The sequence below is a fragment of the Acanthisitta chloris genome, unplaced genomic scaffold, assembly GCF_000695815.1.
Source record: "Acanthisitta chloris isolate BGI_N310 unplaced genomic scaffold, ASM69581v1 scaffold1824, whole genome shotgun sequence".
NCBI lineage: Eukaryota > Metazoa > Chordata > Aves > Passeriformes > Acanthisittidae > Acanthisitta > Acanthisitta chloris.
The window spans coordinates 36,615-49,133 of NW_008667478.1; the positions used below are offsets into that span (position 1 = coordinate 36,615).

Below are 12,519 nucleotides of genomic sequence, written 5' to 3' on the forward strand. Positions count from 1 at the left end.
TTGAGAGACCCTAACCACAGTGACATGATTCTCAACATACTCCTGGAAATATCCAGCTATGAACCATCAGCCTTTGTCCCTTTTCTTCCCATCCTGAAAGAGACTGGTGAGAGTTTTCCAGGTTTGATTGGGCAAACAGCAAAGATCTTTGGAGCTGTAGGACATATTGATGAGGTGAGTTTAGAAACAGAAGGAGTTGGTTGGTTGGTTTTGGGGTTGGGCTGGTTGGGGTTGTTTTATTCTACATCTTGCATAAAGTAAATCATTTAAGTGTTTGTTTCTTCACAAGTAACCAAACTGCTCTACCAGAACAGAGAACCATAAACGGTTTGGGTTGGAAGGACCTTAAAGAGTATCTAGTTCCACTCTCCTGCCATGGGCAGGGTCACCTCCCACTTGCCCAGGTTGCTCCAAGCCCCATCCAATCTGGCCTCGAACACCTGCCGGGATGGAGCAGCCACATCTTCTCTGGGCAACCTGTGCCAGTGCCTCAGCACCCTCACAGGGAAGAGAAGAATTCCAATATCCAATCTAATCCTTCTCTCTGTCAGTTTGGAGCCATTCCCTCTTGTTCTGGCACTCCAGGTCCTTGTCAATAGTTTCTGTCCATTTTTCTTGTAGCTCCTTCAGGCACTAGAAGGCTGCAATTAGGTGACCCCAAAGCTTCTCTTCTCCAGACTGAATAACCTCAATTCTCTCAGCCTCCCCTCACAGCAGAGGTTCTCCATCCCTCTCATCATCTCTCTGTCAGTTTGGAGCCATTCCCTCTTGTTCTGGCACTCCAGGTCCTTGTCAATAGTTTCTGTCCATTTTTCTTGTAGCTCCTTCAGGCACTAGAAGGCTGCAATTAGGTGACCCCAAAGCTTCTCTTCTCCAGACTGAATAACCTCAATTCTCTCAGCCTCCCCTCACAGCAGAGGTTCTCCATCCCTCTCATCATCTTGGTGCCTCCTTTGTGCTCGATCCAACAGGTTGATGTCCTTCCTGTGCTGGGGACCCAGAGCTGGATGCAGCACTCCAAGTTGGGTCCCTGTAGACACATGTGATGCTGATGGTCTCGTCTCACAGCTCACCATATCAATGCCTTCCTGAAATCCTCCACTGTCACTTCTCCCCCTCTTCCCTTCCATCTAACAGAGCTGTGTTACAGATATGCTGTTAGCTCTTAGCTGTGAATGGGCATCCCCTGCCCAGCCAAGCAAAACAAGTGGGAAAGGAAACAGCACTGACAGTGCTGGAATCTTATTTATTGATATTTTATTTCACTGGAAGCTTTACTTGAGGAAAAAAGGTGGCAAGGAGTGAGGTTTGGCCTTTCACTATATAGATTGCACATCTGGGCAGCAAATCTCTTCTGCTGCCTCCTAGAAGAGCCTCTTGTGCTTTCACTAAGCTGCTCTGTCCACCTTGGCAGTCCTGAGAGCCCCCTGGGGAGATGAGAGCTTTGGCTGAAGAGAGATCCCTTTCTTTTCAAGGTTGCCCCTTGTTTACTCTCACCACTTGTGTTGATGTCAGCCCCAGTCTCGGGGGTGAAGTTTAAATCAGAACTTGTCCCTTGCCCAGAAATTTATGCAAAGCAAAACACCATCTTGGGGCAAAGGACAAACAGACATGTGAATCACCCTTTTTCCCCCCCAATAACTATATATTTTGAACCAACTGGGAATGTTAACCAACTCCTGAAAGCCTTGTGATCTCTTTTTGGAGCCTCCTGAGCCTGATTTGAAGACAAAGCACAATACTTTGACACACCTCATTGCTGGTGTTTTACGTCTCCACCTTGTGACAGATGCAATGCCATGAAATGCAAAGGCAAAAAAGGACATGAATAAATCCACTAAGCATTGCTAAAATAACAACAGGTCCTGTGCATCCAAATAGGCTCTGTGAGACTTGTTAGCTAAGGGTTGTGGCAGGATAACAACTGCTTTCATGTCGAGCTATTTTGCTGTGATTTTGTTTTGTATATCAGTTACATATTCTATTACTCAGCCGAGTTTATTGTTCTTTTCCCTCTCTCCAGGCGAGTAGCAGCATTTCAGCAGGGCTGGAGACTCTCCAGCTGGATCAAAGTGACAGGAAAGTGGGTAGAACTGCTCTTCCAGTTAGTCTGCTGCACAGTTTGTTTAGCAAACAAAAATGTGCTTTAAATGTTAATTGAGCCTGTGTTTATCTCTTGGAGGGAGGATCAGCTTGCAAATAAACTAGTGACTATGCACCAAAAACTCAACCTCTTTCAAGCCACTGAGGAAAAAGCTCCTTCTATCACCCCAGCCCAGTATGTAGCTGGAGTTTCCCCCATATGGCTGAAGGGAAGTCATTTGTCTGATCCTCTGTCCTCATTCATCTCTGTCATGGCCCAGAGCAGCATAGCTGCTTTGCTTTGAAATAAGGTGACTTTTCCTTCAAGAAACATCATGCTCATGATGCTCAGACCATGTCCTGCCCAAGTCTTCTGTGTATTTTTATAGCCCAGCTGGATTTGGAATCAAACTTTCAGCAGTTTTTTGTCTCCTGTGATGAGGTCCCAGAGGAGAAGAGGTAATAACTCTGGGACCCTGCAGAGTCTGGAGCATGTGCATGGCACACGACTTCCTGCTCCCCTGCTGACCCTTGGGAAGGAGAAAACTGTTGATTTTGGCCTTTGTTTGTGTTTCAGCACTGGCTCTAAAATCAAAATATCTCCCAAGTTCTATATCCATGTGCTAAGCACCAAGTGGGTTACCCTGCTCAGAGCCATAACGACTTACCCCAGTGGAGGATCTGATATGAGGTCCTGAGTAAATTGCTGATTTTTCCACTGCTTTTTCTCATGTAGATATTTTTCAGACTGTGGAATAGAATATACTTAGGACAACTATAACAAATCAGAGGAACCCTAAGTCTGGAGGTGTTCAGGGCCAGGCTGGACATTCCTCATCCCAATTATATTCCTATGCCTTGTGCACTGTTTTAGGCCACTAAAGTGATTAAAAGGTTTGCCCAGAGAAGCTGCTCCATCGCTGGAAGTGTTCCAGGCCAGGTTGGACGGAGAATGGGCTAGTGGGAGGGGTCCCTGCCCATGGCAGGGGGTGGAATGGGATGAGCTGGGATGAATGGGAAAGGTCCTCTCCAACCCAAACCATTCTGGGATTCTAATGTGCTTCTTCACCTTTGAGGTGTCTTTTTTAAGATGTGAATCTGTACATGTACATGCACAAACAGCTGGAACTGGAGTTGTGTGCCCTTGCCAAGTAGAGATGATAAAGGATCTTTGCTAGAAAATATTTGCATGTCTCATATAGTGATGTGAAACAGCTCCTTTAATCCTAATTGTGCTCAGTTCTGGGCCCCTCAGGTCAGGAGGGACATTGAGGTGCTGGAGCTGGTCCAGAGAAGAGCAACTAGGCTGGTGAAGGGACTCGAGCACAAGTGCTATGGGGACATGCTGAGGGAGCTGGGGTTGTCTAGCCTGGAGAAGAGGAGGCTCAGGGGAGACCTTATCACCCTCTACAACTCCCTCCACTACAACTCCCTGAAAGGAGGTTGGAGTGAGGTGGGGGTTGGTCTCTTCTTGCAGGCAACCAGCAGGAGGACAAGAGGGCACAGACTCAAGCTCTGCCAGGGGAGGTTTAGGTTAGACATTAGGAATAAATTTTTTATGGAGAGAATAATCAGACATTGGAATGGGCTGCCCAGGGAGGGAGGTGGTGGATTCACTGTCCCTGGAGGTTTTCAAGATGAGACTGGATGTGGCACTTAGTGCCATGGTCCAGTAACCACAGTCAGGTTGGACTCGATGATCTTGGAAGTCTTTTCCAACCTGTCTGATTCTATGATTCTAATTTGTGAGAGATGTGGTCTCTGCTGATATATACACCAGATCACATCCCCCTGCAGAACTGGATAGCCAAAGTCTGGCCTGGAACATTCCTAGGGATGGGACATCCACAGCTTTACCTTCCTGCACTCTGTTTCTGTGTCCTTTTTATTCTGAGGCCAAGTTGGATGGGGTTTGGAGCAACCTGGTCCAGTGTAAGGTGTCCCTGCTCATGGCAGAGGGTGGAACAAGATGGTCTTTAAGGTCCTTTCCAACCCAAACCATTCTGTGACTATGAAATAGCTTGGCCAGGCTCATCACAGATGAAGGGGGAGCTCAGTGTCACTGGTGCTCTGATCCCTCAGCCAGCCTGATCTACCAGCCTAGAAGAATGTAGAGCCCTTCAAAGAGGATTTAGGCACTGTCTCTAGGTTTGAGGAGGAGAAGACAAGATGTACTGAGTTAAGCCACGTTAGGTAACACCAAGAGGAACAAAAATCAAGTCAGTAGTACACAATAATAAACTGTGTTTGATGCAGTTATTTTTTTGTTGGCTCTCATGAGGCAGCCACAATTCCCCAGTGGCAGTGAGTCAGTCAGAGCACACAAACTTCCTTGCACAAGCAAACAATGAATAAATGTGTTTTAAACTGTTCTTATCTCCTCATGCTGCCCAGGAGCTAGCCAGAGCCTGTCTGCTCTACTTGGTGAACCAGCTGGCCAACATGGAGCACTCATTCCACCATATCCTGCTGCTCGAGATCAAGAGTCTCACTGACACCTTCTCAAGCATTTTGGGCACTCAGAGCAGAGATATTTACCGCATGAGCAACAGCTTCACGGCCATAGCCAAACTCCTTGTCCAGCAGCTCGAGAGTGACAACACCTCAGGAACCAGGTAGTGTTGGCATGGCAAAGTCACAACCATCTCTGTGGCTGTACTTTATTCAATATATTCAAGCTGCCATGAAGAAATCCATGTATAGATAAGTAGACTAAAGCAATCTAAAGAGCTTCAGTCAAAAATAAATGGATGAAGTCAGGCTACACAATTACTGAGTTTATTCTAGACAATACCCACTGAGGGTGATGAGAACAATGACTGGCATAGCTCCCTGATAAAGGTTTTCCTTCAAAAAGGCAGAAAAAGATTTCTCAGGCATGTGCAAGATGTTCTGCTCACTCAGCTGCTGCTAAATGTGTATCCTAAGGTTAGTGCATTGCAGCGTTAGTCACGGTAAGGATAGAAGTGTTGTTTAAATCTATAGCGGTAGTCACTTTTTATTAGTGAGAGGCTTATAATTGGAGCTGTGTGTACTGAAATAGGTCAGGAGGGCACAAAGGAATAGTGATTCCTCGGAAAAATGTAACACAGATGTCAGAAAACTCATAACCATGAAGGATAGCCTTGGAGACAGGCTTGGAGCGCTGCAGCCAAAACATTGAGCTCATTGCAGAGACTATTAATTGCTGTCCTGGAGAGAGTTAAAAATGAAAAAGGAACCAGCTAGAGTCCCTCATCTTACTCCAAGGCTCTGAGGAATGTCCAAACTTCATCTGGTGGCAGAACCCTCAGAGGAAATCAGCTCTCAGTACTCACTTCATGAGAAATGTTGTTGGAGACAGGGGAAAAAGCCAAAGTGGAGAGAGAAAAGGAAGCATGAAGAAACACACAGGTTTTCCAAGGTAGCCAAGTTCACTGGGAAGAAGAGGATGCCAGGTGTCACTTGGGGAAGGGACCAGAAGGGTGTGATGTATTCTGGGAAGAGCAGAGCAGCAGGACAGGGATTGAGGCTGCAGTAGCAAAGCATAATATTTATTCATTGTGGTCCCTTGATTTGTGGTTCAACAATCTCTTTATTTGTTAAAATGTTGTGATATTCCTGTTCCTTACTATCCTTATGTGCTTAACATTTATCTCTAGAGCTGATAAAAAAAGCAGTTAAAACCAAGAAAAGGCTTTCATTAACGTGTTATTGTTTCCCCATTTCTCTCTAAAACTCCCTTTGTTAAGGACTTGCTTTGCTGAGGAGTAGAAGGTTCATCATCTGTGTGTGTGGCTACAGATGATTTCTTATTCTCCATGTGCTGCTTGATTTTTAATTAGTTAGTTTAAACTTCATTCCCTCCCCAATCCTCTATGCCCTTGTTTGCTTGCAGCTGCCTCCAGCTTGTTAGCCCAATGTGGCTGTGAGAGATCACAGCAAAATCTTGCTTTTAGTCATAATTTTTAGCTGTTTGGTTTTAACTTTCAGGCCTGAATCAAGCAAAGTATCAGCTCGATCAGACAAGACTAAAATGAGAGTTCTCTACTGACCTCACCAGAGTTTATTCTGCCTTGTACTTGGAAAGTGTGACCAGTCCAGTCCCTGACATGGAAATGTCCTCCCAGCTCAGGAGCTGCTGCAGGCACTGGTTTATAAAGATCAGCAATGCTGAGTATTTGTGCTGTGAAAGGAAAAAGAGTTTTAAAATGTGTGGCTGGATTATAACCATTCCTCCCCAAACTCCTGTGTTTACATAAGGAGAAGCTGATTCCTTCAGAGCCACGGCTGGCTCAGGCTTGTTTGACACAGGCAATTTTACATGTAGCGAGTGCAGAGCATAATTAAAACCAGGCAATGCTCTGGTGCCCCTGACTGTCACAGAATTGCAAGGGATTCAGGCTCAGAGGTGATTAAGAACATATACCAAGTTTTAATGGACTTACACAACCTAGAAGTATAATACACTCACCTAAACGAAGGCAAGAAAGAAAACTTGGCAACACTTCCAAGCTCTTGTTCTGCCTAAGAGCTGAGCACAATAGGCTACATCAGTGCTGCTCATCTCAGTGCAGCTGCATGAAGTTGTCTTTTAAACTGAAAGAGGAGAGACTTAGGTCAGATACAAGGAAGAAGTTCTTTACTCAGAGGGTGGAGAGGCATTGGCACGGGTTGTGCAGAGAAGCTGTGGCTGTTTCAACCCTGGGAGTGTTCCAGGCCAGGTTGAAAGAGGCTTGGAGCAACCTGGGCTAGTGGAAGGTGTCCCTGCCCATGGCAGGGGTGGAATGGAATGAGCTTTGAAGGTCCTTCTGATCCAGACTAGTATGTGATTCTGTGATGATTCTATGATCTTTTCTCTACCACTTGCCTTCTTCAAACCTGCACATCCATTGTATTTGAGGTAGTGATTACATCTGTATCTTGATGAACCACAAGGATCTATTGATCCACTTGGTCTGTTCATCTTGCCTCCATCCCCACAGAGCTGAAGCCCTCACAGCAATCCAACCTGGAGTGGATTTCTAGCAATCTTTATTTGTGATGCTTTTTTTTTCCATGCTAGGCATCCAACTGGTGATGTCTAATGAATGCTGCTGGTCTGGAGAGAAGCTCTTTCTACTCATGTATCACCCTCAACTTGCTAACCTGTGCATTGAGATCTCTTTGTCCAGAAGATCTAAAAGCATGAAGTACTGAGTAACCTGGTACTGTCTTTGCAATCTAGGACATTATGGTTTCTCCATAGGCTCCTGCATCCTTTTCCTCTCCAAAACAGCCTGAACTTTGGTGTAAGCTGATCCTGCTGCAGCAGCCTCAGCAATGTACTGAATGTCTCTTGCCAAGATTTCAAACAATAGTTTGTTTAACTGCTGCTGGAAGGAGAGGCCAGGAGAAAGGCCTGCCAGGCATCCCAGTGGGCATGTGATGGAGCCTTCACTGAAGGTTTCACTTGGGGTATGAGCTTTTGGCTTCCTGCGGGATGGATACTAAGTGTTGGCTTGAGGAGCACCAGGCAGTGAGGAGCTCACTCTCCACACCCTAAGCAGTGACTTTTTACTGCTCTGCCTATGGCAAATAGGATTCATAACATGTTTCTTGGAGATCTTTTCCAACCTCAGTGATTTTATGGTTCTTTAGGTGAAGCATTTCCTTGTATTCCCTTCCCAAAGTCCTCAGAGCTCACCAGGAGAATGCTAGACAAAGAGGTGCTGTTATAAAAGGCCATTTTTATTCCCAACCATCAGGGCTTGCTGGTTTGGGTCTGTCACTCACAGAACCCATCAGGCCATCAATCCTCTCTCTGTGGGCAGAGGTCTTACACCTATTTATATATGTAACAGACATTTGCTCAGTGCTTGGTTCCGACAAAGGGAACAGTGTTGAGAGCTGTGCTGGAGTGACAGCTCTCCAGTAAATGAAATCTTGTCCCACATCCCCAGGAAGATTTGTTAGCAAAGGTCATTTCAAGGTCCTTTATTACAGAAGAATATGTTTTTCAAAGTGTTCTGCAGTGTTAATATATTATGAGATCTTGCTTAAATTAAGAAAAAAACAAAGCAAAACTCCCTTGAGGAATATCAGGAGCTGCCTTTTTTTTTTTATCAAAACAAATGAAAAAGTGCATTTTGTGCTGCAGTATTTATGGTTGGTTTTGGAAAACATGCCCCTTTTTTTCTCTCTACAAACTGGGAATTTGCAGTTTGGGGAGTTTTTAATGGGCTTCCCAGCTGGGAGCGTGACTTGTTGAGACTCTGCTGCTTTGCAAGTGCTGTGTTCAAACTCTCCTCTGTGGTTTTAGATATCCATATTTTACAGACATAGCTAGCCAGATGTTTGCTTGTGCGAATAAAAAAACCAAACAAAGAAATACTCAGAAGCAAAACAAACTTTTTTAGACCTGTGTGTTGAGTTTATAAAGTAAATAGTGTCCAATAACCCTTAGTAGTTCCCAAGAGATTCCTGATTGTTTCTGCCTTCATGATTTTGGGGTCGGTTACTCCTAGTTGGAGGAGTAGGATGGGAACATGGACATCCCAGCACAAGGCTTGACCAGGTTCCTCAAGGCTTCATCCAACCTGGCTTTGAACACTGTCAGAGCGGATAAAGCCTTGACTAACCTGGAGATGCCCCTACCCAACCCATTCCATGATTCTATTATTTTAAGGCTAACATAACAAATTTTAAACAAAACCACTTGTCCTATAGCCCTACAAGTTCATTTTAACACTTTTTCCTTCTCTGAATTTCAGTCACATTGCTTAGAACTCTTCCTGAGCCTGTTTCTGCTGAGTTATAAAGGTATTTTCCTTACTGAGAGTCAATAATTGGGTAAGAACTGCATGTACTTTCCTCAAACCTTTAAAACCACAGAATTCTATAAACCCTGTAAATAGTTTGACTTGAGCTCTATGAAAATAATGCAGTAAGTCACTGTTTAGCAAGTTTGTGGGAATAGTTTGAGTTCAGATGAAAAACCTTTGGCTGTTGGATTATTGAAAAAAGAATTGGATTTGCTTATGCAGATACAGCACATGGAGCTTCTAGTCCAGTTTTGTCAGAGATGTTCAATGTTTCTGGTCCATCTGACAGTGTTGTTGATCTAGATTTTTTCTGAAGATGATTAATCAACCTCTGAGGGTATCTCTGCTGAAACAGAAGTATTGCCCCCAATCCACAGCACTGGTCACAGGCAGGAGAGCAGCATCACCATGAGCATAGTGTGCCATGGTAAATCTCTCCCTTCTGCTTCCTTAGGGTGGAAAACAACACTGAATCAGAATCTTCTGCGCCACTGGATGACTTAAAAGCTGTTATAGATGGAACTGAAGAAGATGAGAAGCTTCAAGTTAAAATCCAGGCCTTTGAGGAGAAAATCAATGTGGACAACAGTACTCCTGGCTCAGTGAGGAGGTACAGCTTGGGTCAAGTCTCTAAGGAAGAAAGGAAGGACATGAGATTTAACAGGTATGGCTTTGGCACATGTGTGAGAGGGTTTCATGGGTATCAGTTGTGTAATTAAACTTCATCCAAACATGGAGAAATTGGTCCATTTGCATGATGCCTACAGGCACCATAAGTGTAATTTTAACTCAGTCACATTTGTGAACTCAAAGGCTGGATGAAATTTTTTTACATCACAGAATCATGGAATGGTTTGGATTGGAAGGACCTTAAAGCTCATCCAATTCCACCCACCCTGCCCTGGGCAGGGACACCTTCCACTAGCCCAGGTTGCTCCAAGCTCCATCCAACCTGGCCTGGAACACTTCCAGGGATGGAGCAAACACATCCTTCCTGGGCAACCTGTGCCAGTGCCTCAGTACTCTCACAGGGAGGAATTCCTGCCCAATATCCCATCCAAATCTCCCCTCTTTCAGTTTAAAGCCATATCCTGTCATTCCAGACCCTTGTCCAAAGTCTGTCTCCAGTTCTCTTGCAGCCCCTTTAGTTACTGGAAGGTCCTATAACGTCTTTCCAGGGTGCTGCAGCCTCTGTGTCCTCACTTGGGACAAGACCCATCCAACCTGGCCTTGAACACTTCCAGGGATGGAGCAGCCACAGCTGCTCTGAGCAACCCATTTATGTGCCCTAAAGCAGCACAAGGGATAGGAAAATAATTTGCACAGAGTCATCATAGAAAGGAAGGTACAGAAACCTCTTTTGGTGTTTTTGTTAATGATATGTATCAAATGACAGCAATGTGCATCCATGGTGTCCTTCAGCAGCCTCTGCACTGCAGCTTCACCCACAGCTTTTCTCTTCCTGCTCCAGCATTTGCCCTTTGAGTCACTTCTACCCTCCTGACTCTCACAGAGGCCTCACTCCATCCCCAGCATGTGGGTCCAGGGCAGGAAGGGCTGAAAGCTGAGCCTTGCCTCAGTTCAGTGCTGCTGGATGGCATTTTTATGATGTGCTGGATGAAGCAGACACATCACTTCTTCAGGGAGAGGTTGCCTCTCTCCTTCCATGGCAGGCAGATGTTGTGATGTATGGATGTTATTTAGTTTGATTTACTTATTAAGGCTGTGGCTTGAGCTTTGCTTTTGAAATGTAGATTGACTGGGAGACGCTTGCCCCTGGCTGAGGGAGCCCACACTCAGCTCTATGGGCCACATGCAGAGAGGTAGAGCAGGTCTTCAGGTGTTTTTTGTGCCCTACCTCTACCCCAAACCATTTTCCCTCTCCTCGATCCCCTTCCAGGTCGAAGAGCCTGGCTCTGCATGCAGTGCGTGTCAAGGGGCTGAGCTCAGAGGGAGCACAGGACGAGGAGAATGAGGAGATAACTGCTGGAATCTCCTTCACTGAGATCTACATCAGCCAAGAAAATGATAAATTGCCTTTTGGTGTTGATCCTGAAGCAATGCAACTGGGAAACTCCTTGGTTTCACACCAAAGTGTTGATTACTCAGAATCAGCAGATTTGCCAGGATCCACTCCAGAGAAGGCTCTGGAAGGAAGCTCAGAGGCAGCAGTGAGCCCTGTGGAATACCAGGACAAGCTCTACTTGCACTTGAAGGAGAACCTGGGCAAAGTGAAGGCATATGTCATGGAGATGGGGAGGAAAATTCCCATCCCTGACCAGTGTGTGATCGAAGGTAAGAGAAGGCTGAGCCTTTCCCACTCCCAAAGCTTTAACACTACACCAAGAATCCTCTCAGACTTCAAGCAAATGGGCAGCAAAGCTCCTCCAGCACAGCCTCAAGGACAGGGAGGATCATAAGCTTTGTAAAACAACCTCATTCACAAATGGAATGCTTTGAAACCTTCCAGGATTCTTCTCCTTCAGGGATCGAGTGCAGCCCTTGATGTCCCAGACTCCCATGAAGATTAATGGGAAGCCTTTTAGCTGTCACAGGGGATGAACCCTGAGGGGGTGGCAGGACCTCTGGGCACATCTGCAGGGAAGGCAGGCAAGGGGAACATCACCCAGCTCCAGGCTGTAGCTATGGAGCTGTGTTAGATGTCATGGAGTGTTGAATGCAAGAGCAAACATGCCATGGGTTGGACTCAACCACACAGGCTGAGAGAAAATACCTAAGGCTCCTTTTTGGCCTGTTGAGTTGATTTAGAGCAGACCCATGTCTCCTTCCTCATTATCATCTTATTAAACCAGTTGATAAACCAGGAGATACACAAGAAACTACACAGGTCAGGACCCTCAGGTCCAGCCCAGACACAAAACTCCTTGAAGGCACAACAGGATGAGATGGGTTGGGTTGGATCCCATCTCACTCCCTGAGGTTATTTAAAGTTTTCTGCTTTCATCAGAGGTGGCTGTTTGTGTTCAAGTGCAGGAGAGGTGCTTTGGGGAGGCTGTGGGGGAGGTGGGTGATATGCTGCATGATGGGTCTGGGATGCTCCTCTTTGAAGTTAGTGGGTTGGATTGGCTTGGTTTGGGTTAGGTTAGGTTAGGAGTCTCCTGCTTATTCCCTTCAACATGAATCTGTATGCATCCAACACCTCATTGATGGCTGTGAGTTGTTTACAGCCCAACCCTTCATGGTTGATTCCAAAGAGCAGCTGCCTCAGTAAATTCATATTCAGCCACTTAAAACATCATCTTCTAATACAACAGAACTTCAGCGCCAACAGATATCAACTTCTATTGATAAAATAATTATTTCTTTACTTTTTCAGTGGTCAGGAAGTGAAAAAGATGTTTCCACTTATAAAAGGGATATAACTATATATATATACATATATATATATAAAGCTTTATATATATATTAAAAGCTTATGGTTCTGAAGGGTTTCCTAAATATCTTGAATTCCAGGTTTAGTAATTGAAACAGTTATTTGGTAGAACTAAGGATAAAAGTTTTGCTCCATAAAATTGCAGTGAAAACATGAGAGGGAACAATGTGGCTTTTGAAGTGCTGAGTACTATGACCTTGCATTAATCAAATCCCATATATTGAGTATTTTATATGTATTGCTCAGCTTCCTTTCTGCTTT

At 45.1% G+C, this 12,519-nt stretch overlaps 1 protein-coding gene across 2 annotated transcripts in view; it reads left to right on the top strand.

The window, feature by feature from the left end:
- The window catches only part of VEPH1 (ventricular zone expressed PH domain-containing 1), a 60,155-nt gene that overhangs the window by 20,631 nt on the left and 27,005 nt on the right, over positions 1 to 12,519 (top strand). For both annotated transcript variants that reach the window (XM_009072495.1, XM_009072496.1), the window contains exons 5-8: positions 1 to 174; positions 4,477 to 4,697; positions 9,319 to 9,528; positions 10,765 to 11,159. The exon at positions 1 to 174 is cut by the window's left edge and continues 36 nt beyond it. In XM_009072495.1, coding sequence (XP_009070743.1) covers positions 1 to 174; positions 4,477 to 4,697; positions 9,319 to 9,528; positions 10,765 to 11,159 — 1,000 coding nt within the window. The remainder of the gene's footprint in view (positions 175 to 4,476; positions 4,698 to 9,318; positions 9,529 to 10,764; positions 11,160 to 12,519) is intronic.